This window comes from Callithrix jacchus, chromosome 1 (assembly GCF_049354715.1).
Source record: "Callithrix jacchus isolate 240 chromosome 1, calJac240_pri, whole genome shotgun sequence".
In the NCBI taxonomy this organism is placed as follows: domain Eukaryota; kingdom Metazoa; phylum Chordata; class Mammalia; order Primates; family Cebidae; genus Callithrix; species Callithrix jacchus.
This window is the reverse complement of record NC_133502.1, coordinates 25,922,558-25,948,603: the sequence shown is the minus strand read 5'-3', so window position 1 is coordinate 25,948,603 and position 26,046 is coordinate 25,922,558. Positions and strand designations below refer to the sequence as shown.

At 47.3% G+C, this 26,046-nt stretch overlaps 1 protein-coding gene across 1 annotated transcript in view; it reads right to left on the bottom strand.

Moving 5' to 3' along the window:
- The window catches only part of COL4A2 (collagen type IV alpha 2 chain), a 209,806-nt gene that overhangs the window by 141,987 nt on the left and 41,773 nt on the right, over positions 1-26,046 (bottom strand). The window contains exon 4 of the mRNA XM_035293939.3: positions 14,478-14,558. Within this exon, the coding sequence (XP_035149830.2) occupies positions 14,478-14,558 (81 nt within the window). The remainder of the gene's footprint in view (positions 1-14,477; positions 14,559-26,046) is intronic.

Below are 26,046 nucleotides of genomic sequence, written 5' to 3'. Positions count from 1 at the left end.
CCATGATGTGCTTGGTTAAAAGCGGTCATGTGATTTTAGGACAGGGTTTTCCAAGCCCAGCTCCCAAATCCAGGAGGAAATCAGTTCCCCTCAATCCATGTTGATAGGGCAGTGGCTAGAAGTAAAGTTGAAATCTTAAGGCCAACACTTAAGAAGGAAAGTGAAGTGCTCAGAAGGTGATTAGAATGAGGTGCAGGTTTTCCTGTGAACTCAGGGTATATTGCAGCTATTGATAATTAATACTTTCCTATGGAAAAGATTCAAGGAATCCTGTTCTTCCTACGCAGTGCTGCAATCAGTGAATTGAAGAAAGTGGGGTGGGACTGGGAGCTGGTAGGTGGATGATGGGAAAGAAGGCTCATTCGTGCGATGGGGAGCTTTGTGGGGGAGGCTGGTTGGAGGGGAATGCTGGAGTCATCGGATGTATCATTGAGGTATCTAGTTAGTGCAGATCTGTGAGGTGGGATGGGAAGGGTGGGATTGCTGAAGAGAAGCAGGCACATGTCAAAGCTAAAAGCTTCCTACGCTGCAGTTTTATTAACCATGGCCTATGCCACGGTGCCACCTGTTGAGTGCCACTGACAGCCATTCTGGTTGCATGAACCACCTGTTTATAGGGTTAAATAATGCTCTCTATCAACAGTGTTAGATTTTAAAGGTCTCACAGTGACTGAAGGGCATCAGAAGGTGTGTGCTCCTTATCTGACATGCTTAGGACCAGAAGTGTTTTGGATTTGGGAGTTTTTGAATTTTGAAAAATCTGAAATCCGAAATGCTCCAGGATGACCTTTGAGCATCACCTCGGTGTCAAAGGGTTCTGATTTTGGAGCCCTGCAGATTTTGGATTTTTGGATTAGGAATGGTCACCCTGAAAGGCCATCCTGTAACCCTAGTTGCATTATTTTAGTCTTCTTGGATTTCACACTAAACAACCTAATGTTATTATTTAATTCAATCCCCCCCACCTTTTTGCCCTTAGTTGATGGGGAATTAGAAAGATAGTTTAAATACAATACATTATGTCACTAATAAAACTATTGTATCATTTGTAAAGGTTGATTACATGTTCTCGGGATGCTTCTTGACAATACTGGCTTTCCACAGCGAAACCTCTTCAGCTCAATTCCCACACAATCCTTGAAGATGAGTGGTTGGGTATCACTCCCCAGTCATCTCTCCCTTTCACTCTTAAAGTGAAAACAAACTCATGACAAGCGCTGGCCAGACAAGCAATCATTTCTAAGAAAGAGGTGAAGCTGATAAGGAAACAGAAGCCTCCTCCCTTTCTGTTTATTTTCTCTAGAAAGCTTACTTTGTGTCTAGTCAATGGCATGTCCACCATTGGTTTTCATTTAGTGAAGCTGGGACTCAAAGTCTGTAAGTAAAACCTTATTTTGAAGAATAGGAACTTTTTTACTTCAACTTTTGGGAGTTAGATTATTTGCTTTTGCAATAGCACGTCATGCTTTTAACGACGTGAGGCCTTTGTGAATTTCACTCTGGATATATGTAAACCTATGCCTTTTTTGTGTTTCATTAAGTTACCAGTAAAGTCTGTCCAATTTCTTTCCTTGGGGTCCTTGGAACAGAGTGGATATTCATCAGCCTCCAATGTATTCTTCTGTTCTTCCTGAATATGGGGCTGGGAGAAGACTAGTCAGTGTTCTAGACCAATAATTCTATCATTCTTCGAAGAGAAGTCCAAATATTTGTAAAATTTCAGGTGTTAAATGATGAGGAATTTACCCTGAGGCCTTCGAGTGCAGGAAGCCTGGCTTCCTGTTTCAGAGTTTTGCTTGAGTTTTCTGGATTGTTTATTCAACCCTCTCTTTCTTCTAGGTTGCAGTGGTATGGCAGGTTGGGGCTGCAGGCGTGCAGAGTCAAATCTATTAAAGATTTATGGCTCTTGGCCTCTATGGCTGGCATATCCCAGCTGCCTGAGGGGATGAGACCTGCCACTTCTCTAAGTGGGGTTGAAATGAGTAGCATGCTAAAAGCAGAACAACCGAAAGTGCTTCCTCCAGGCTCACAGGATTCTGTTAATTTTGCTCCAAATCAATGGAGACTCATCAGCCCACAAAGACCATAGCAATACTCCTTTGATTGAACCTAAGAACGGCTGGTTTGTTGGCCGATGCTAAGCATGGGTGCAGTGCACAAAACTGATTTTGATAGTAAGATTCTCCTGACCTGCAGCTCTTACTTTCAACGTTTACAATGCGAGCGCCACCACCTAATGTGCATTTTCTTCAAAGTAATTATTACCATGCCGAGCTAAGACACGCCAGAGCTTTAATTTCCATTAGAGAGAGACCAACCTCACTACAGAATTCATCCAACCTTCTGTTTCTTTATTCAAAACAGGCTTCAAGAGTGACGAACTGTACTGAGGCCTCAGAAAGACAACAACTTAACAGAAAACACGGATGCAGACTCTGTAGCCAAGAACTTGTTAGGCCAAAGAGACTATTTACCCACCAGTCATTACTTCCATTTTATTTTGTTCTTTTTCTTTATTTCTGGCTCCGAACCTCTAGGAGTCGTTATTCACCCTAATAGTGTTTTAGATTAAAAAACTTTTGTTCCTACGGTGGGGATTTTTCATGCCCTCCCAGTGGTTTTGCAGGAAACTGCCGTCAATCCAGGGCTTGTGTCGGGTTCCTGGGAGGTGCATGGCAGCTTCCATTCTCCTAGAATGTAAACTTCTAGGCTGAACACAGAGAGGAAAGGGACAGGGGTATTTTGATCTTGCTAATCAGTGGGGACATATTGCCTTTTGAAGGCCGGCTTTGTGCTTCCCATGTGAGTCAGACATCTGACGCCTTGAGTGCCTCAGCTGTCTACACCACAGTGAACTAGCTTGGGGGACATGCCAGAGGGCTCAGGGCCGCAGGGTGACCAGCTTCCTAAGGACATTTGGAAATTACTGTTTCATTTAAAAATACATTTATTATATGTTTCCCCCAATGCCAATGATAGTAACACACAATGTAAGCAGCATCTTCACCTATTGAGGATGAGGGACGCAAACCGTGTCCTTCTGATTTAATGATGGACAAGATAAAGCAAAGATGAGGGGACCCTTTTCCTTCTTCCTGGGGTCTCCACTGCGTGCAGACATTTAGGTGGAAAATTCAAAGGCCCCTCAGTGGGGAAAATGTGTATACAGTTGCTTGGTTTCGTAATTTCTGCTCTTTTCCCCCTCTGGCTATTATTTTACTGTCTCTAGAAGAAAACAACAGTAATTTCAAAACTTTGCAAAACAATCTAGGAGTTTTCTCTTTATTACTGAAGTAGCCTAGTAGAAGACTACTCACAGGCAGGAACATTTAGACTCTTGTGCAGATTAGCTCTAAAGGACAGCTGAGAAAAATCCACTGGGAAGATGACTGGACACTGCTTCTATACGAAGGTGCCACAGTTTTAGACATTCTTCCTGCTGCGTAAGGGAAGGCAGAGTCAGAGAAAGCAGTTCTATTCCAAGTAGCCTTTAGAAACCATCTAGTGTCTGGTAACTACTGTGGTCTGGTCTTTTTAGAAATCTGCAATTGTTTACTAAGAATGAATTGGAAGCGAATAAAACAGAACAATGGTCTTTGAAGACTGGCATTTCTTCTCTAACAGAGGGGGAAATGCTTCAATGCTACACTTGTCAAAACTTTCCAACAGGAGGTCAGAAAAAAGGACTTCTAAAATCAGCGTTTCAGTTTGGTTTATAAGAAGAGTGGAACTGTGAATTCCTTTTACTCTAGTTTATCAACAGTTCTTTGGAGTCTGTGTGAGGTTTTCAATGAAGACATGAAATAGCTAGGATTATTATCATGATCCTGGGTCCGAACAGACATAACTTATTCTCCTTGAGGCCATGAAAACAGCACATTTTCCCACAGCTGTCAACTTGAGGCTGGCGTCCAGTTAATAGTTCTGTCACCATTCTTAGTGATGGTGGCCATGTAGCTACTCGTGTACCTGAGTTTCTGTCTGCTGGGGCCACCGCCCTGCATCCACAGGAAGGCCCTCCTTCCCTGCACTGAGCAGCCAGTGGCCTCACGGGTCCTGGCTGTGCTTCTGCAAACCCTACACTTTCAACAGCACCCCTGGGTTCCACTCTGTTCCTCAAGGAACATCTGACTAGCCAGGAAGCCAGCTATGCTAAAAAAAAAAAGGGTTGACTTTTCTGTTGACTTTGCTCCCTCCTCTGACAGAGCTCTGAAAATTCCTACTCTGCGGCTACTTTGTTTGGATGTAAATTCGAGGGGGAACTCATAGATATGCAGTTCTTGCAGAAAGAGAGTGGGCTCCCCTGCCCCCATATGTCTAGGGGAAGAGACAAATTCACTAAAGGTTTATAGTGTTTTAAGGCATTGAAGTCATCACTTTTCATTAGCGATGCCTGGAATCAAGAAAGTATAACTTTTTCATTGTGGACGAATGTGGCATAAACTGCAAAGGTGCGCGCGCGCGTGTGTGTCTGTGCATGTCTCTGTGTGTGTGATTGTATTTGTGTGTCTGTGTCCTTGTGTGTTTGTATCTGTGTGTGTATGCATTTGTGTGTGTGTGCTTGTATGCATTTGTATTTGCATGTGTGACTGTATTTGTGTGTGTGCTTGTGTGTATTTGTATCTGTGTGTATGCATTTGTGTGTGTGTGTGCTTGTATGTGTTTATATTTGTGTGTGTATCTGTGTGCCTGTGTGTGTGTGTGTCTGTCTGGTTGTATTTGTGTGTGTGCTTGTATGTGTGTTTGTATTTGCGTGTGTATGTGTGTGCTTGTATGTGTTTGTATGTGTGTGTATGTATTTGTGTGTGTGTGCTTGTAGGACTGTATTTGTGTGTGTTTGTGTGTATGTGTGTGCTTGTGTGTGTTTGTATCTGTGTGTGTGTATGCATTCGTGTGTGTGTGTGCTTGTGTGTATTTGTGTGTGTGTGCAGTGTTGATGAGGAGAGGGAGAAATGGATAAAGTATGAAAACATTTTTAGCTCCTCCTCTGCACTCAGGTACTAAGACATCCATGGTGCAATGCTTCATTATCAATCATGAGAATCCGGAGGCCCACGAGGATGCATCCTCTGCTAACTACAGTGTTTATGAAGTACCTGCTTGATTCACTGTGACCACAAGTACCTGCGTGACATGGGCAGTTTCTGCTGACGCTGATAAATGCTGGGAGACAAGTACTGCGATTAATTTTCATCAATGACTTCATAATTCCTGTTCTATAACATGTATTTTGCTGATGGGAAATATCAGAAGCCAGGGTACAAATTATCACGTTTCAGATAAAGGAAATGACGCTTTGGAAGGTGACAGAACTCCCTAAAACCTGACTTTTAGTCATTGGAGTCTGTCCATGATGAAGTTCTTTGAGCCCATGCAGTGAGGCAGTATTAAAATTCCATCTTTTTAGGATTTGAATAATATATTCTTCCTTTTGGATGAGCTCCAAACTGGCCCATTTTCTATCAAATCCTCAATGGTGTTATAAAGGTTCCTTTGACATAAAGTATTTATCATATGGGGTGGAATGGTGAGTGGGGGAGCGGCCAGAATTCGTGACTGCTTCTCTCTTCATCAGCTGCATAATTAACTCAATTCTACAAGAGTTTATTAAAAGTCCCACTTTAAGAAAATGGTTAAACTCACTGGAAAGAAAGAAAGAGCTGCATTATGTTCTGAAGCTCCAGGCTGGATTTCCAAAGGTCTCCTGTACCGAAGCAACTAGACCAGGAGGTTTCAGAATGGAAGGAGGCGGAGGGTCCTGATCAGGGCGACGCTGGAAAGGCGAGGCAGACAATTTCCCTATGAGATTGTGGGGCAGGCGGAACGGGAGGTGATGACCCACTGATACATTTTCCTCACTGGCGACTGGTACGTTCTGTGCACACACCATTTCCAGTGTGCTGGACTTGGGTCTAGCAAGTTTCAGAAAAGATTCTTTTGTAAACATCTAAGCCCAGTAGGTTACCCATGTTGGTCTTACTTTCATGAGACCCTGATTTTATATCGTATTTTCTTTTCATCTAGGGTTTACTATCTAGAATAGTTTTACCCATTTACTGTGAGTTTCCTGTCTTTCCACTCTCCCCAGCTCCTCCCTCTACCCCTGGCTCCAAACTCATTGGGATGGGATGGTCAGTACGGTAACTGCTAGGCACATGCAGCTTTTCAATTTCAATTTTAATTAACTAAAAGGGTATACAATTTAAAATTCAGTTATCCTGTTCACTAGCCACACCTCAAGTGCTCACATAGCCACTGTGGTTCAATTTCAATTTTAATTAACTAAAAGGAAATAAATGTAAAATTCAGTTCTCTCATTCTAGCCCCAGCTCGAGTACCCACGTGGCCGCAGTGGACCGCACAGACAGTGAACATCTTTGGAGGAAAGTCTAGAAGAGCTTGGCGCTGGAACGTTGGCTCCAGAAGATGACTGCTCTGTCTGCTTCTGCCTTCCTGGGCCCTAGCGGGGCCTGACACATGATGGATATACACTGAATATTTGTTGAATGAATATACATACTGTTTTTAAATTTCAGCAGGCAGCTGTGGCTGTGCATCATCCACTGCCCGTGTCGGGGCCCAGCTTCCTGCCTCTCACGGCGTTTTCTCTGATTGCAACTAGATCCTCATTGAATGGAGCCCCAAAGTATGAACCTGGAAACTTTGTCACAAAGGACTCTGTGACCTTGGGCAGGACACATGGCTTCTTTAAAGGAGTCTACTGAGGACATCTCACCTTCTCAAATGTGCCTTCTGGATCTTTGCACCCTCCTCCCCCTGCCCCTGCCCTTCTCTCTGCACCTCCCCTTCCTCCAGGCAGTGCCCTTGGCTCCCCAAGAGTCACCCTGGCCCCTTGCAGCCTCTGCTGCTGCAGCGTCCTCCCCGGTTCATTGACTCTTTCCTCTCTTAGACCAGTGCCTTGCATGCAGTAGCTGATAGAAAACACATATGTGAGTGTCAGAGGAATGTAACTCCATTGCTAAAAGCAAGCTAGGGCCTTTCTTAGGAATGTGGACGTGAAAGAAAATGCCGCTTCTGAAGCTCAACGCTACGTTGGATCGACGAGTTAGGTGGCCACTGTCCAACCTGCTGCCACACAGTTTCCCCACAGAAGAGAATCACGGGACCCATGGCTGCAGCCCCTGTGGTGCCGGATGAGCCAGACCACCTTTGCTCCAAAGCCACACTAAAAATAACTGCATGGTTTTGAAAGTGGGTGAGAGCTACGTGTAGACAGGTCTATAAAAGCCTGGAAGCCAGGTGGTGTTTCTGCTATTTCCGACTAACTCCTTGCCCTTTCTGTGCAGTATGTAAAATACTGGCGATTTCTTCTGTTAAATTTGCTGGGCACACACTAAAAGGTATCTGCCTGGAAAAACTGCAGCCAGTTTGCAAAGAGGTCTGACACAGCAGCCCTGACATTTTTATTCCACACATGCACACCACGAAGAACCAAGACAGAGGCAGACCTCGGTGGCTCACGCCTGTAATCTCAGCACTTTGGAAGGCCGAGGTGGGTGGATTACCTGGGGTCAGAAGTTTGAGACCAGCTTGGCCAACATGGTGAAACCCTGTCTCAACTAAAAATATAAAAATTAGCCAGGAGTGGCGGCATGTGCCTGTAATCCCAGCTACTCCGGAGGCTGAGGCAGGAGAATCGCTTGACCCTGGGAGGTGGAGGTTGCAGTGAGCAGAGATCTCACTACTGTACTCCAGTCTAGGCGGGAGAAAAGAACAACCTAAGCACTAAGCCAGAGGGCTGCATCAATTATGGAAGCCACGGGAGTCGTGGGTGAGTCTTACAGGGTCGGCTGAATGGGTCTCCACAGCACCACAGTGGCTGCCTGTTTGCAGCTTCATAGTGAGTCATTTCACAGAGAAGATTCGTTTTATTTTAAAATCCTGGCTCTCTACATGGAAGGGTAAGGCTTATGATTGGCAATACATGATAGAAGACACTGTTGGCAAGACCACTGCTCTCCTTAGAGAGATCTCGCCGATGGCTTCGCTTCGCAGCTGTGTGGGGCACCCTCTCCTTCCCTTCCCTGAGGCTGTGGCTCTGCTTTTTCATCTCAAGATGTCCCCTCCGGGCTGACAGCAAGAGCCAAAGACAAGGCATTTTCTTGCCTCCACCCCGCTCCGAGCGCTCGTTCCCTCTTCTCTTGGCAGCTTCTTTTGCTCAGTTTCTCTCTGGTTTCTTTTACTTTGACTTATGTTGTTGAATTTAAGAAATCTGGTGAGGCTAAGGATTATGTGACGCAAGTCCAGGGACCCATAGACTGTGAGAATCTCTTACCTACATGAAAAAATGCACTCGCTAAACACAGCTTGTCCTAAGCACTCAGCTTACTTGAGTGAGCTTGTCAACCGCAACCTTCCGGAAGCCTAGTCTGCAGGCTCTCAGCTGCAGCTGCCAGGCCACGGGGGGCGCTCTGGGCACTGCTTGGATGCACTCTGAGTGATGCATGGACCCCATTCACCTGTTCAGGGGCTGATGATGTGGGTTCTCGTTTCCCCACTGTCGAGTGGTGGGGCCATTTGACCACCTAATTCCCAAGTTATCCGCCCAGTCTTCATAGAATACCCAAGTGCCTTTGGACACAGGAGGTGCCGTGGGAAGGTTGGTGTCATTAAAAACATTTGAAACAACCTACCGGATCAGAGTTTATCGTCCAAATTCAGATGTTTGGGGGGAACAGGAACCTGGCTGAGCTATGGAAATAACAAACTAAAATCGGCCTTACTTGGAAATATCCGAGACTTTTGTAACCTTCTAGGTGAGTTAAGGAGCAAAGCAGACCTGTCTCACGTGTCAACTCTGAGGCCTTACGTGGCCCTTCTACCGCTTTCTGTGCTATTAACCTGTACCTTGTGTGGTCGCCGATAACTCTGATGGAGACTCTGTAACGAAAACTCACTTTGATGCTTCCCATTTTACTGCCTTCCATCTCCGTGGCATATAAAGAAAGAAAAATGAAAAGAGAATGAAAAAAGAAGGCTGCATGTGGTGGCTCACACCTGTAATCCCGGCAGTTTGGGAGGCTGAGGAGGGCGGATTGCCTGAATTTAGGAGTTTGAGACCAGCCTTGGCAATATGGTGAAATCCCATCTCTACCAAAAAAAAAAATACAAAAATTGGCTGGGTGTGGTGGTGCATGCCTGTAGTCCCAGCTACTTGGGGGGCTGAGGCAGGAGAACTGCTTGAGCCTGGGAGGGCTGCAGTGAATGGCATGAGGGGTGGCAGCCTTGTCTGCTGCAGACGATTGCCTGGTATTCAGTGGAGGGGTGAGTCCAAGAACATGCAGTATCAATGAATTCGAACTTAAGATTTGTAATTATCCCGATATACTTGTTAGAGATTATTTGAATACAGACCCTCAAATAACAATAAAGTCCTAAATCATTTGTTAAAGTTATTTTTTAATTTTCAAAAACAACTGAAGAGGTGGTTAAAAAGTTAACTAGGGAACCATAACTCTTGCGTAACAAGAGGACACTCTCTTCTCACGCCGCCTATGTTTCTCCCGGTACCCGGGAGAGCCTTCTAGGCTGACATATGGGAAGAGGAGTGTGGACACGAAAGACGATTATGCTGGAAAAAGAATTTGTCTGCATTCCCAGACTTGAGATTAGGTTTGGGCTCTGCCACAATCTGGGTGTGAGATTCACAGAGGCTATTTCCTTCTTGAAGTCAGTGTCCTCTGATGTGAACTACAGGACATGGGCTGGATCCTGGCTCAGCTCCTTCCAGCTCTGCCCAGGGAGACGAAGTGGGCCGTGCCCAGCAGCCGGGCCACAGCTCCTGCCATGCCTCTTCATTCCTCATCTCTGTGGCTTGTAGAATTATCTATAGGACTGGGTGGCTCTGTCTGGGAGAAGCAATTCTCTCCCTGCGAGGAGAGTCCACTGCTCGCTGCCCAAGGATGGAGAACCAAGTTCACAAATTTGACCCAAAGCTCATTCACTGGTAACATGAGAATCCATTTGGAAATGGAATCCATAGTATGCTTGTGATTTCTGCTTAGTGTCCAAAAGTTATACAGTGACGTACAACTTCCGGTGTTGGCTGTCACCACGGTGACGCACAGATGAACTGGGGTACCATGCCCATATAAGGCTGAGCTCACCAAGTGTGGGGGCATGGCAAGTCTGCAGCCAGGCATTTCCAGGGCTGCTGCAGTAGCACTGCAGGGAAAAGAGACGGGAGCCACCCCAGGGGAAGCTGTGGGAAAGGACAAACCCTGTGAACGGCCCTTTCCACAGCAGGCTCTGTCCAACTGCTATTTTTTTTTTTTTTTTGAGACACAGTTTTGCTCGGTCACCCAGGCTGGAGTGCAATAGTGCAATCCCAGCTCACCACAACCTCCATCTCCTGGGTTCAAGCAATTCTCCTGTTTCAGCCTCCTGAGTGGCTGAGATTAGAGCATGAGCTACCACATTCAGCTAATTTTGTATTTTTAGTAGAGACGTGGATTCTCCATGTTGGCCAGGCTGGTCTTGAACTCCTGGCCTCATCTGCCCTCCTTGGCCTCTCAAAGTGCTGGGATTACAGGTGTGAGCCACCACACCCAACCATTAGCTGCTATTTTTATGTATTACCTTACTTAAAAAAAATGCTATCAGTCCAAAAGCAGGGCAGACAGAGCTCTGCTTCTGCAAGAACACATTTGGGAAAATCTGTTAATTAATAAATAGTTAAACCACATGCACTGGATTGGTAGCCCTGAAATTGATACTGTATCTTAAAAATACTGTAATACAATAGATGCAATAGTCCTGAGAGTAAACGTCCCCTGTAACACACAGGAGAATATCTCCAGAACACACCCTGTAGAACATGGGAAAGGGCGTCACTGATCTCTTTCTTACCTTTTATCATCAGCCATTTCTATCACTTTATTGGTGAATGTTCAGGGTCTCACCAGAATTAACAGGGCAGCCTTGTGTGCTGATTGCAACGCACCCCAGCGGCTGCCCTTGGCAGCGTGGGCCTCGCCCAGGTGAAATGGCAGTACCCAGAGGTACAGACACAGGCAGGCTTCAGCCACCTGAGAGCTGCCACGCACAGTGGGTCCCAGAGTGCAGGCCCCAGGGTGGGTATCATTTGCCTCTGCCTTTTGTACAACACTTCAGACAGCTGCCAATCACAGCTTGATTGGATCGGTGTTGATAACCTGTGTGAATAACCAGAGGAAAGCCAAGCCCACATGGAGTTTTGGATTACTCATGTTAATCAGATTACCCAGAAGGTGTCGATTTTTCATTTTACTTGGCAAAGTATAGAAACAGACTCAGGGTGTTTCCTTCATTAGGGACACTGGGAAATAAAAAGGTCTCAATGGCTGTGCTGTGAATTCACTAAGTCATAGAGTCTTGGGGATCCTCAGAAATCCCTCCTAATAACCTCATTGAAAAGATCTCTGGCATCATGTCACAGTATACTGCTATGCAGATGCCACTATGTATTGAAATCATCTGAATTAGCTATGCTTACTGAACAATAAAATTCTCCCAAAGGCATTATGGAAAATGTTACTATATTGATTCTGCATTAAATAATCATAGAAAGTGAAAAGGAACAGACCCAGTCACCTCTACTCTGTGTGGGTTCTGTTTGTCTGATGACATGCAGAAGAATGCAGGGTCCCTCTAAACAGTAACTCCATCCCACACAGCTAGGCTTGCAGACCCGTGTCTACCACTCATTCTATCCATGCCCATATAAGGCTGAGCCAGTCGAGGGCTGGGGAGTGCAGAGTCTGCAGTCAGGCATTTTCATCACCGTGGCAGAAGCCCTGTTGGGAAAATCTATAGCGTGGGACCCAGGGGAATTTCATGTCTCATGAAATGGCTTCCATAAACTTAAAAATTATTTAGTCTTGTTAAGTGCTGATAAATGATCTTCAACAGCAGTTTCTAAACCACGAAGTCCTCACTGCAGGCAGAGGAATCCTTAACTAAAACAAAAATAGCTGTTTTGAGAATTGCAACTCATGATGAACGCAGCAGGTGGAGAGATGGGAGCTTTGATCAAAGGGGCAGGAGGCCTCCTCAGCTGTGATTTTTGACAGTGAAATAAGGATCAGTCACAGGTCAGAAATAGGATGATAGGGGCTGGGCGCGGTGGCTCAAGCCTGTAATCCCAGCACTTTGGGAGGCCGAGGCGGGTGGATCACTAGGTCAAGAGATCGAGACCATCCTGGTCAACATGGTGAAACCCCGTCTCTACTAAAAATACAAAAAAATTAGCTGGGCATGGTGGTGTGTGCCTGTAATCCTGGCTACTCAGGAGGCTGAAACAGGAGAATTGCCTGAACCCAGGAGGCAGAGGTTGCAGTGAGCCAAGATCCCGCCATTGCACTCCAGCCTGGGTAACAAGAGTGAAACTCCGTCTCAAAAAAAAAAAAAAAAAAAAAGGATGATAGCATTTATAAAGAGGTTCCCTGTCACTAGCTGTACCCATTTGGTTTTGTGGAGGGGACGCAGGAAGGGAGGCAGTGGCATCGCACCCCAGCCCCGGAGGCCAAGCTCCAGCAGAGGATTGTTCTTCCTGGCAGGTAGGGCTGGGGACGGCTACAGTAGAAACTGACTTCAGGGTTCAACTTGGGGAAACTCATCTGGATACCTAAGGCCGGTCATAATTTCTGATTCCAACAACAATGGGGAGATGCAGGAAAGAGTTTCCAGTTGCCGTGACAACCTGGCATTCGCCAAACTCGGTGTAGACAGGCATGAGTGCTAGGTGTAAGTGCATGGGTCCCGGGAATAAAGGCAAGCAGGCTGCGTCACAAAAAAAAAATATTGCTCCCCACACCTTCACACAGGCAAGGTGGGCTTCACGTGCACCAATAAATAGTCACTTCTAGATCACGTAACACCAAGACTCAAACATCGGTTTTAAAGGCGACAGAATCAGAGATCAATCACTTTGACTGAACATATTAAATCCAATACCAGGGCAGTATTTCCAATTCTACCAGGTGTAGTGATGGTAACTGAAGGTAACCTTTTTTCCTCTGACTTATCTGGGAGGTGGCCCACATAAAAGACATTCAGGGAATGAGAACTGTTAGCAATGATACAATTGACAGCGCCCCTAGTTTGTAGACCTATACTGCAGTATAAACACAACTCTGCTTTTCTTTACAGAGTATTTTTATGACGTGTGCTTATGTATAACTGTGAAACATTGTTGCTTTACACAGTACATATACACACATACAAACACACTTTTGTACTTACAATGGACAATGAACAAAGGAAAAGATGCTTATCAAAGTTAAAATTGCCCTCAATTTTGTAGGAAAGTGGTATACGTTGGCCCCGTTTAGAATTGTATTAAATGTCTTAGCCGAGTACGCGGCGATTTAACCAGGCAGTTTAAGACACTCATTTCAAATGGAAGCACAGTCAGGCACCACATCACGACTTTTTGGTCAACAACAGACTACACTGAAGACAGCGGTCCCCTAGGATAACACTGGAGCTGCCCAACGCATGACTCGTGTTCATGACGGTGCTGCTGTGGACAGCCCTCCTGTGTCGCTGGTTGCATTGAAGTGCGAACATGTAGCTACCTGACCCTTGGTGATCAGCACGTGCATCACTGGTCTCTGCATTTACTAGGCTTCATCAGTGTTTTGGAGTGTACTCCCATATATGTACATATATATGTTAACTGTAAAATAGCCTCAGGCAGGTGCTTCAGGAGACATCTGGAAGACCTTGTTCCCAGGGGAGCTGACGGCTCCATATATGTTACTGCCCTGCAGACCTGGGGGGACAAGACATGGAGGTGGGAGAGCGTGACACTGGCCACCTGAGCCTGTGCAGGCCGAGGCTCGAGGTCTGTTTCTTAGCTTTTAACAAAAAAGTTTAAAAAGTAAAGAAAAACTGTTTGTATGGCTGTACATGTGTGTTTTAAGCTAAGTTATCACAAAAAGAGTCAAAAAGTTATAAAGTTCGCAAAGTAAAAAAAATTAAACTTCAGTTAATTTATTACTGAGGAAATAAAAATATTCAAAAAATGAGTGTAGGGTAGCCTAAGTCCCAGTGTCTGTGAGGTCTACAGTGGCGCACAGCTGTGTCCCAGGCCCTCACGTTCACGCACGCCTAGCTCCCTTACGCAGCCAGAGCCACTTGCAATCCGGCAAGCTCCATTCGTGATAAGTGCCCTGGACAGGAATCCTAGTTTTAATCTTTTTACTCCACTTTTTCCATGTTTAGATACACAAATACTACTGCAAATACTACTGTGTTACAATTGCCTACATGCAGGTTTGTAGTGTAGGAGCGACAGACTACCATACAGCCTGGGAGGGGAGAAGGCCACGCCACGTAGGTGTGTGCGAGTACCCGTTAGTGTGTTCACGCAAGATGAAACTGCCCAGCCACACACGTCTCAGAAGGCATCCCCATCAAGGGAGGCATGACTGTGTGAGGAAGACAACATTATTGATTGCAATGCTGTGACTTACGCGTCCGCCTTTCTCAGGGAAGCACTGGCAGCCCCCACTGCAATCTCTTCCGCCACACGGCACATCAGACTTCTTCACACCCTGCGACAATAAAACAGAAGGCAAACAACACGTTACCTAAAACATTGCCCACTGTGATATGTATTAAAATACACCTGTTGAGAATCCTTCCAACTCTAGAAACTATTCATTCAAAACATTCAACAAGCCTTTTTCAAAAATGGACTTTAATTTTTGGGGCAGTTTTTGGTGCACAGCAAAATGGAGTGTAAGGTCCAGAGATTTCCGACCCCCCTGCCTCTTCCACCCTGAAATCCCCACCTCGCCATCCTGCACCTGTGACCAACATGTAGGCTAGTTACAATCGCCAAGCCTGCACACGTCACCATCACCAGAGCCCACAGTTGACACCAGGGTTCACCCTTGGTGCTATATGCCCTTTGGTCAATGAACCTTTAAAAAGTGCCCACTAAGTGCCTGAGGCCAAGCAAAGCCCTGGGCCTCCAGCCTCAGGAGAACATTCCCAGGATCAGGGATTCCACATGAAGTGAGCATCTGAAATGAGCAGGCCTGTGGGACCCGTGAGAAACTCCAGGCATGGGCAACAGCTCTGCCTTCTGCCTGGACAAGTGGAGCATGTGCCTGGAGAAAATGCTTGTGGGGAACCCAGAAGGGTGAGCAGGAGTGGGCCACCATGGAGGGGGAGGAGGAGGAGGCGTTGGTGCAAATGTTGGTTCCCTCATGGGACACCCATCATGGTGATTGAAGTGATTGAACGGGGACACCCTGTTCCTGTCACCAGCTGAACATCCGGGTGGAGGTGCAGGTGGCACGGCCAGGCCCACTCCCCACTTCCACCCAGCAGGGCCTTCTGGGCAGGCCAGGGCAGATGGGCAGGACACACAGGCTTCTGACCCAAAACCTCCTGGCCAGAGTTGGTCCTGGGTCCCAGCAATGACTCCATATTCCTTTGATATGGGTGATAATTTTTTTTTCTTTAGCTAACAGTTCTCTACTAGAGAAGTCTCATTGGAGAGTTTCACATTTTCTGTGCTCTTCCTATAATTCTTTACCTAATACAGTATCTGATGCATCAGTCACTACTATAAAAACCTCCAGAAAATTGGAAAGTCCCAAACCCTTTAGAGAGCTGTGTGAGGAGGCGGGAGGGACTGGCCGCATGCCAAACCCTCACCTGTACCACCGATATCACTTGTGATTTCAACTGTGGGGCGTCTGCAGAGGAAATCCACTTCCTTTCTCCTTCGCCCTATGACACACACTTAGGCTCAGTAAGGGGGAGGAATGCAGGGAAGAGGTTTCCCCAGGATCTATTCAGGCAAGTGGGTGACCCCACTGAGCATTTCATCAGAGATGGAGACACAAGCTGAAGTGAGTCAGTGAGAAACGGAGGGAGCTCCTTGGCTGGACAGTCCTGATGGGGCAAAAAGGCGTTTCTTGTTCCCTGATCTCAACATTTAGATCAAAGATGGACTTGGAGATTGGGCTACTGGACAAGTACCTTAGCTCTTTCTTTCAGATTGTGAAAGTATTAAATGTTTTGAGATGATGGCAATCAGAGTGACCCTGTTTTCTCCCCTTTCTTATCAGCCAAGCCTCAGCTCAGGCCTCCTCTCCCCCAACAGGTAAGCTATACAACCTTCATCTACAGGCAAGCCAGTGCTGCCCTCCCCACACACAGGTGAGCTAGTGCAGCCCCCCCAACACACACACGTGAGCTACTGTAGCTCTCCTCCACAGGTGAGCAAGTGCAGCCCTCCCCCCACACACAGGTGAGCTAGTGCAGCCCTCCCCCACAAAGGTGAGCTAGTGCAGCCCTCCCCCCACACACAGGTGAGCTAGTGCAGCCCTCCCCCACACAGGTGAGCTAGTGCAGCCCTCCCCCCACACACAGGTGAGCAAGTGCAGCCCTCCCCCACACAGGTGAGCTAGTGCAGCCCTCCCCCACACAGGTGAGCTAGTGCAGCCCTCCCCCCACACACAGGTGAGCAAGTGCAGCCCTCCCCCCACACACAGGTGAGCTAGTGCAGCCCTCCCCACACACACAGGTGAGCTAGTGCAGCCCTCCCCCACAAAGGTGAGCTAGTGCAGCCCTCCCCCCACACACAGGTGAGCTAGTGCAGCCCTCCCCCACACAGGTGAGCTAGTGCAGCCCTCCCCCCACACACAGGTGAGCTAGTGCAGCTCTCCCCCACACAGGTGAGCTAGTGCAGCCCTCCCCCCACACACAGGTGAGCTAGTTCAGCCCTCCCCAATGCAGGTGAGCTACTGCAGCCCTTCCCCCACACACAGGTGAGCTAGTTCAGCCCTCCCCCACACACAGGTGAGCTAGTGGAGCCCTCCCCCAACACACGTGAGCTAGTGCAGCCCTCTCCCACACACAGGTGAGCTAGTTCAGCCCTCCCCCCACACAGGTGAGCTAGTTCAGCCCTCCCCAACACAGGTGAGTGAGTGCAGCCCTCCCCCCACACACAGGTGAGCTAATGCAGCCCTCTCCAACACAGGTGAGCTACTGCAGCCCTCCCCCAACACACGTGAGCTAGTGCAGCCCTCTCCCCACACAGGTGAGCTAGTGTAGCCCTCCCCCACACAGGTGAGCTAGTTCAGCCCTGCCCAATGCAGGTGAACTACTGCAGCCCTTCCCCCACACACAGGTGAGCTAGTGCAGCCCTCCCCCCCCACACACACAGGTGAGCTAGTTCAGCCCTCCCCCCACATAGGTGAGCTAGTTCAGCCCTCCCCAACACAGGTGAGTGAGTGCAGCCCTTCCCCCACACACAGGTGAGCTATGCAGCCCTCCCCAACACAGGTGAGCTACTGCAGCCCTCCCCCCACACATAGGTGAGCTAGTGCAACCCTCCCCCCACATAGGTGAGCTAGTGCAGCCCTCACCCACACAGGTGAGCTAGTGCAGCCCTCCCCAACACAGGTGAGCTAGGGCAGCCCTCCCCCAACACACAGGTGAGCTAGTGCAGCGTGCCCCACACAGGTACGCAGTGGCTCACAGGTGAATCTGAATCTAGCTTTTCATCCTCTGCCAGCCTGCCTGGAGCCTCCCTATTATCACAGTTACACCTAAGGAGCGGTGGAGAAGGCCGGCTTCTGGTGTTCCCTGATTCAAATCTTATCATGCAAGGAAACTTACCAGATGACAGAATCCTTTCCAATTTTAAGCAAATTGTGTTTTACCAGAGACTTTTCACTCCCTTCGAAGTTTCAGTGACTAAACAAGACTATCACATGGGGCTCCCTCTGTATGTTTTTGTGATTGCGGGTCTGTTGGAACCTCCCCATTCCTGTCACCAGCTGAATGTCCGGGTGGAGTTGCAGGTGGCATGGCCAGGCCCACTCCCCACTCCCACCCAGCAGGGCCTTTTGGGCAGGCCAGGGCGGACAGGCAGGACACACAGGCTTCTGACCCAAAACCTCCTGGCCAGAGTTGGTCCTGGGTCCCAGCAATGACTCCATATTCCTTTCATAAGGGTGATATTTTTTTTTCTTTAGTTAACAGTTGTCTATTAGAGAAGTTTCATTGGAGAGTTTCACATTTTCTGTGCTCTTCCTATAATTCTTTACCTAATATAGTATCTGATGCATCAGTCACTACTATGAAAACCTCCAGAAAATTAGAAAGTCCCAAACCCTTTAAAGAAAACAATACCTTGAAAGTCTTTTCCATTTCTTTTTGGTTATCTTTTTGTCTTGAGTGAGGTAATGAGGCAGCTGGAGTTCATGGTGTCATATAAAATCCTCTCATGACCTGAAAACGCGATCCTAAGTATTTGCCAATTTTTAAAATGACTTCAATGTTTATCTGCAATGGGGCTCATAAACCCCATGATTTTATATATGTGATTTCTAGAAATCCAACTCCACACCAAAGTCCATGTCTAGATGGGCTGCTGCATTCATGCCTTTCACTACACACGAGGGAGGCATGAGCGGGCACTTGGCAGAAGTCCTCAGTTCACCCAGTCATTCACTGGCCAGTTGTCCAGGAAGGGCAGGCGGGCCTCCCGAGTCTATAGGGTGGAGTGTCAACACATACTCTCCATCTGCTGTTTCCCAAGCTATTTTTAATTTTGATTTTAAAGCCACTTGCCAAATCCCTGTATATAAATCAAGGGTTGAAATGATTTTAATGGTTTCAAGTTGATCTAATAGACTCCTTAGTCTAGGTTTAGGATATTCACTGTATTGAGTTGCAGTGACTTATTCACAGCCCACTCAAAACTGAACGATGCTTTCTTGCGTTTGGAACTAGGGCGTGTAGGTGAAGATACCTCCCACTTGCAACACTCTTCTGCACGTGCTGATGGCTCGGGTGCTACCTTGCAAGGGAAGGAATGCCTCACTGAGAGGAGGCCCTGCTCATTCCGAGCCAAAGCAGTTTCCAGCATGGACATGCTAGCTGTGTGCGCACACACGCACGTGCATGTGTGTATGTGTGTTCCCACTGATACCTTACCTGTCCTCCAGAGAGACTCTTAGGAATTCCAGCATTTACAAGAGCCCGAAGCACCACGCTTTGGAATGTCAGGTCTCCAGGAGGAACAGAAATATTCCTCCTGGAAATATTGACTTGTTAGGGCAGGGTGTGTACTCCAGACAGTCTCTTAAAAACTGAACAAGTCTCTGACCTGAGGCTTGGCATTCTCCTGACAAGATATGGGTCTCAGAAACAGTCTCGAGACATGAGTGCCTTGCTGAGGACCTCACATGAGGGGTGTGAGGACTGCTAAGCGGGGTCCCTTGTCTGTGGCCCGGCCACTCCCTCCAGCAGAGGCACACTGATCCCCCACCTGCCATCACTCTGCTCCCAGCCCTCCTGCCTAGCCCTTCATTTTAGTGCTTAATGTAACCCAAAGACAAGCCATGATCCTATTCTTGTCAACTCCTTAATAAAAATGAGAAATTTCCTCCCACCCTGCATCCTCCTGAAATCTCTGCTCACCACCTTCAGGATGAAACACTGGCCCTGGGCTATATTTGGAGTTTCAGTCTCTCCGAGGCCTGCTTTTCCCTGTCAGGTCTGGTTTGCCTCAGTGTTCTTTAGGGGATTCATGGGTCTCACCAAGCATTTGACATGCCTCTTTTTACCATGATCGCAGGCTCATAAAAGAAATATATATTTAATCCTCCATTAATTTCTCATTTCAAGTCTGAATTTGCAAGGCAGCAAGTGTATAGAGCAATCCCAATGCCTGGCTCTCACAGAGGCCCCCCGCAGGTGCACCTGGCTGCTGGCCTCATTGAAGCTCCCAGGGCCAGGAGGTTCCTGCACTCCCACTCTAGGTGTGGAACGTGCTCCAGGCTCATGGGGCATGCTACAGCCTTTCAACCGGCTGGCCAAACGCCTGCGCTTGTATGGGTATCCTTCACCCCAACACAGGAAAGGACTCACGGCCTATTGGTACCAGTTCTACAGAAGGCTTGTGAAAGTTGGTGGAGGCACCCTGCCCCCTGGAGAATGCCTGACTCTTACCTGCTCATATGCACACAGAACTTCCCATCTGGGGGCTCGGGACCACCGTGGAACCTGAACCATGTCCTGCACCTTCCTTCAATTGCACCAGTGAGAGGGCAGCGTCCCACCCCCGATTCCAAACTAACATGACAAGGGGAAGGGGACTGGGCGGCCCTTCATCCAGCCTTTCACTTTACAAATTCATTCACTCTTTCATGATCACTGATGTGCCATGCACTGTGCTGGGCTCTGGGTATAAAGTAGGGGCAGATTAGACACTGTTCCTGCCCTGTGGCATGTGACCACGTAGACAAGAAGGTTAAGTAAGTAAACAAACAATGAAACCCACATAATTTAAATGCTGGTAAGAGCTGTGAAGAAGAAGATGGTTAGACAGCAAATTAGGGAGACTGGTCCTTAAGCGCTGCGGGATCCTGTTAACAGAGAGGACTCACTATGCCCAGGCCCATGCCCCAGGGCTCTGCTAAGGCCCATTATTCCCACCATGCCTACACTCCAAACCCAACCTCCCTGCCTGACAGCCTGAGGCTGTCACTGCTAGAAGGCAAAGACAGACTGGCTACCGCTAACCACCAGGCCTAGGAGGGCACGACCTTCATGCCATCACCACCACCACCACCACCACCACCACCATCATCATCATCACCATCATCATCACCATCATCGTCATCATCACCATCATCATCACCACCATCATCATCACCATCACCATCATCACCATCATCATAACCACCATCATCATCACCATCACCATCATCATCACCACCATCATCATCACCATCACCATCATCATCACCACCATCAATCATCACCACCACTATCATCACCACCACCATCATCATTATCACCACCACCATCATCATCACCACCATCATCATCATTGTCACCACCACCATCATTATCACCACCACCATCGTCATCATCACCATCATCATCACCACCACCACCACCACCATCATCACCATCATCATCACCATCATCGTCATTATCACCATCATCATCATCACCATCATTGTCATTATCACCATCATCATCATTACCACCATCATCATCACCATCACCATCACCACCACCATCATCATCACCACCACCATCATCACCACCACCACCATCACCATCATCATCACCATCACCATCATCACCATCATCATTACCATCACCATCATCATCACCATCACCATCATCACCACCATCATCATCATCATCACCATCATCATCATCATCATCACCATCATCATTACCATCACCATCATCATCATCACCATCACCATCATTACCATCACCATCATCACCATCACCATCATCACCATCATCATCACCATCACCATCATCATCACCATCAACATCATCACCATCACCATCATCATCACCATCACCATCATCATCACCATCATCATCACCACCATCATCATCATCATCACCATCACCATCATCATCATCACCATCACCATCATCATCATCACCATCACTACCATCATCACCATCATCATCATCACCATCATCATCACCATTACCATCACCATCATCAGGGAATCAGGAACATCTTGTATTGGAGTGACTTGAAGCCCATTCTTCCTGTGACTTTCAGGATGCCCCTACATTGCTGTGCTCCCAGCTTGCAGCTCAGGACTCTATTTTAAGCTAGTGCCACTTTTTTGTACCCATGGTTGAACCTCTTTAGTCCCACTCAGCTGACAGCCAGTTCAGTGGCTTCCCAGATGTGTAGCCAGGAAAATTCAGACCTGAATTCCAAATCATGGAAGGAGTTTGCCTAGGGGGATGAATCATTACTTCCCTCAGCAAATGAATGAACATTACTGAGGGTCTGCAGGCAGTCCCACCTTGCCGACTATCTCATCACACACCAACCTGGAGGCCAGAACTGAATGGACTCATCCGCTCCCTCAAGAAAAGGTAGGGGAATTAAAGAAGCTGGCAGAGGCACTGTGGACAAAGGGAAGGGGCTTCTAAGTTTGATATTGTAGCTCTTGACATTGTTAGTGTTGTGGAAGCAATAGAAATAGTTCTGAAAAATAAATGTGAATTATACATTTTCAGAAATAAGAGAATCCAAAGCAGCTTAAACCTAAGAAGCACGGTGGACATGAACGTCTTTGGGCTGCAAGGAAGAGATGAGGATGGGTCATTCTTGTACCAGTTCACAGGGACAAAACCCAAGCTGGCAAGGGAGGAGCAGGGTAGAGAAAGCCACAGGGACAAAGAAGCAGGAGAGAAGGCTGGGTGTGGGGGCTCACAGCTGTAATCATAGCACTTTGGGAGACCAAGGCAGTCGGATTGCTTGAGCTCAGGGGTTCAAGACCAGCCTGGGCACCAAGGTGGATTCCTGTCTGTACCAAAAATAAAATAAATAAAATAACTGGGTGTGGTGGTGTACACCTGTGTTCCCAGCTGCTTGGAAGGCTGGGGTGGGAAAATGGCTTGAGCATGTGAGGTGGAGGTTGCAGTGAGCCAAGATCATGCCACTGCATGCCAGACTGGGCAACAGAGCGAGACAGAGTGAGGCACCATCTCAAAAAAAAAAAAAAAAAAAAAGAAAGAAAGAAACGAGAGAGAGCAGGTGGTGGAGAAGACACTGGACAGAGACTTTGAGGAAGATTTACCTGGCAGTTGTACCTCAAATAAAATGGGAGAGAATAAAAGGGAGAGGAACACTGACCAGAGGCAGAGACTCAGACGCAAAGTCAAAGAGGTCGTGAGTGCTTGTCTCAAGGGCAGCTGCTCTCCCAGCTGGCCTCTGCCTTGGCAAGCGTGCTGTCCACACTCCCAGCTGGCCTCCGCCTTGGCAAGCGTGCTGTGTGGACAGGCCCCATCGGCATCACCCTGGAGCTGGTGAGGAATGCAGGCCCCACCCCACCTTCCTTGGAGCAGAAGCTGCTTTCCAGCCTGACTTCCAGGTTAGCACATTGAAGTTTGCGAAGTCTTACCTTGGACTGGCATTGTGAAAACAGGCTTGGTCTAGAGATAGCGAGAAAGCTGGGAACCACTGAACCATCACCCTGGGCGCTACAGAAGGTAGGATTTGTTACAGGTTCAGCGTGTTCCATGACTCAGTGGACCCCTAGCATATCTGTTCTAGAAAAGTGATGGCCCTTGGACAGTGCTTTGACCTCTGTGACCTGTGCTGCATCTGGGGAAGCTGTGAGCCCTGAGGACTCAGTGGCTGAGCTTCCAATCCATCAAAGTGCTAGAAAAATTGTAGTTCTCTCTTTTGCTCTCTCTCTCTCTCTTTTTAATTCCAAGTATCCTTCCAGAACACTTCTTTTTCCTGTTCTGAAACTGGAAGCCAGCATTGCTGTGCCAATTCAAAATTATAGGAATCAGAAATGTTTAGAAGCTAGTTGGCAGTATATGCAAAGGCATAAGATGTGTTTTCCAGAAGGCTGAGATTACATTCTACTCAACTGGAATGCAACAGACATTTTTTCCAGGTGCAGAATGGGAGTCTTTGAGTGGGGGATTTACTGGTTGACTTCCTATATGGGAATTCTTTTCCTTGGAGTCTTATTTAAATCTTGGCATCATTACATTTAGAAAGATATGAAAATTGGGCTGGGTGTGGTGGCTCATGCCTGTAAGCCTAGCACTTTGGGAGGCACAGGTGCAGGATCACTTGAGGTCAGGACTTCAAGACCAGCCTGGCCAACATGGCAAATATCTCTACTAAAAATGCAAGAATTAGCTGGACATGGTGGCTCACACCTGTAATTCCAGCTACTCAGGAGGCTGAAACACAACAATTGCTTCAACCCAGAAAGTGGAGGTTTCAGTGAGTGTAGACTGCACCACTGCACTCCAGCCTGGGTGACGAAGTGAGACTGTGTCTTTAAAAAAAAAAAAGCCATGAAAATCCCTCTGCATGCACAGATTTATCCTAGACGTCAAATCACTCTAGTCCACAATCTAGATTCCTTGGTGAGTCTTCTACCTCTAGAAGAACAAAAGCCACGGAACCCTGTAAGGAGAACCAGGTTCCAGTTACTGGGCCAGGCTCCTATAGGGATCAAGTAGAGAATTTCGGGCTTGGAGACACTGGCTCTCTGGCTGCCAGCAGAGGCTCTGGCATTTATCAATGGGAGTCAATGGAGTCAGAGCAAAGATCAAGAGTGGCAGCTGCAGGATTAAGAGGACATCCGGTCCCCCGGTTGCTGCCCTGCCTATTCTGTGAGCGACCCAATGACAGTGAGAACAGAGTATCGTGTTGCCTTCACTAGGATCCTGTGCCACCAGGCGGAGCGAAAGTCCTTTGCCGCCAGGGAAAAGGGTGTCCTCCTCGGTAGGTGTATGAGGAATGGCCCTGTCTCAAAACATGGAGAAAACTGACCAGTGTCACTTATCTCCATGGCAGATTGGTACTTATATTTAAGGCACTAAAAAATAGGTTTAAATGACGACCTGAGTGCCAGAAAATCAAATGCATAAACGACTTAAACTCTTTGTGACTAGCTATTTCTCTACTACTACTGCAAATCATCCATGTACAGCAGGGGAACTAACCATGGGAAACGCACCCAGCCCTCTGCAGATGTAACTATCGTTTAAAGTGGGTGCCATGTAGATGAATGAAAAAAGCTGCCGGCCATCGTTCTCAACTTGCACATAGAAAATGAGTAGTAACTGAGTTATTTCAAGAACAAAACTCATCTGTCCCAAAACAAAGAATATTTTGTCCTCTACATGTTCCAAGAAACTTCTTGTCCAAGGAAGTCTTTTTAAGCCAATTTACCTCCAGCCAACAGGAGCCATCCTCTGAAGGGAATTTACACATATGTGACAATTGGATTGGGCCCAGCATCTAACCAAATTCCCTCCACAGAGGAACACTGAATAACCCATGCTAAGTGACACACAAGATCAACACCGCCTACTGTTAAAAAGTTATCATTTTCAGGAGGCTGAGGCAGGAGAACTGCCTGAATCCAGGAGGCGAAGGTTGCGGTGAGCCGAGATCGCGCCATTGCACTCCAGCCTGGGTAACAAGAGTGAAACTCCGTCTCAAAAACAACAAAAAAAAGTTATCATCTTTTAAAAAGTTAAAACGTTATCATTTCAAGGCAAAAAAATCTATACAAGTCTTCGTCTTTGACACCATTCCAGTCAAGCTGGGCTTTTAGAATTATTATTTTAATCAGAAAAGAGGCCAAAAGAGAAGAAAGCCAACTCGGGAACAAGGCTCCCAGTAAAGTTCTATTAGTTTATCAAAACAGGAAATATAAGCCATTTCCGCACATGCAGCTTTAGAAATTAAGGAAATAATTCCAACATGGTATTAGCAGGGCAAGGTATATGGAAGAGGAAGTGCAGGAAAGCCGCCCCGTTCAGCTTCCTTTGTTTAAGTGTTTCAAGGGCATCCTAAATAAATGTGTTCCCTCTACAGAATGGTCTTGAAATAGTCACCAGCTAAAGATGGTGAAAGGCTGAAGGCCGGGGTGCTCCCCCAACATCCAATACATAAGTCCCATGGGCTTTTCTGGAGTGCCAGTGGCTGACCTTCTAATCCATCAAAGTGCTAAAAAAAATGTAGTTCTTTCACTTTTTAAAAAAAATTCAGGCCGGGAGTGGTGGCTCAAGCCTATAATCCCAGCACTTTGGGAGGCCGAGGCGGGTGGATCACGAGGTCAAGAGATCGAGACCATCCCGGTCAACATGGTGAAACCCCGTCTCTACTAAAAATACAAAAACTTAGCTGGGCATGGTGGCTCCTGCCTGTAATCCCAGCTACTCGGGAGGCTGAGGCAGGAGAATTGCCTGATCCCAGGAGGTGGAGGTTGCGGTGAGCCGAGATCGTGCCATTGCACTCCAGCCTGGGTAACAAGAGCGAAACTCCATCTCAAAAAAAAAAAAGAAAAAAAAAAATTCAAAGTATCCTGCTAGAGCTCCTCTTTTTCCTGTTCTGAAACTGGCAGCCAGCATTCCTGTGCCAATTCAAAACCACAGGACTATAGGAACTGAAAATGTTTCGGAGTTCCAGCAGCCATGACTGCATCCATGCCTGTCCTCATGGAACTGGGAGACTCAGAGACGGAAGGAGGAGCTCAGGCT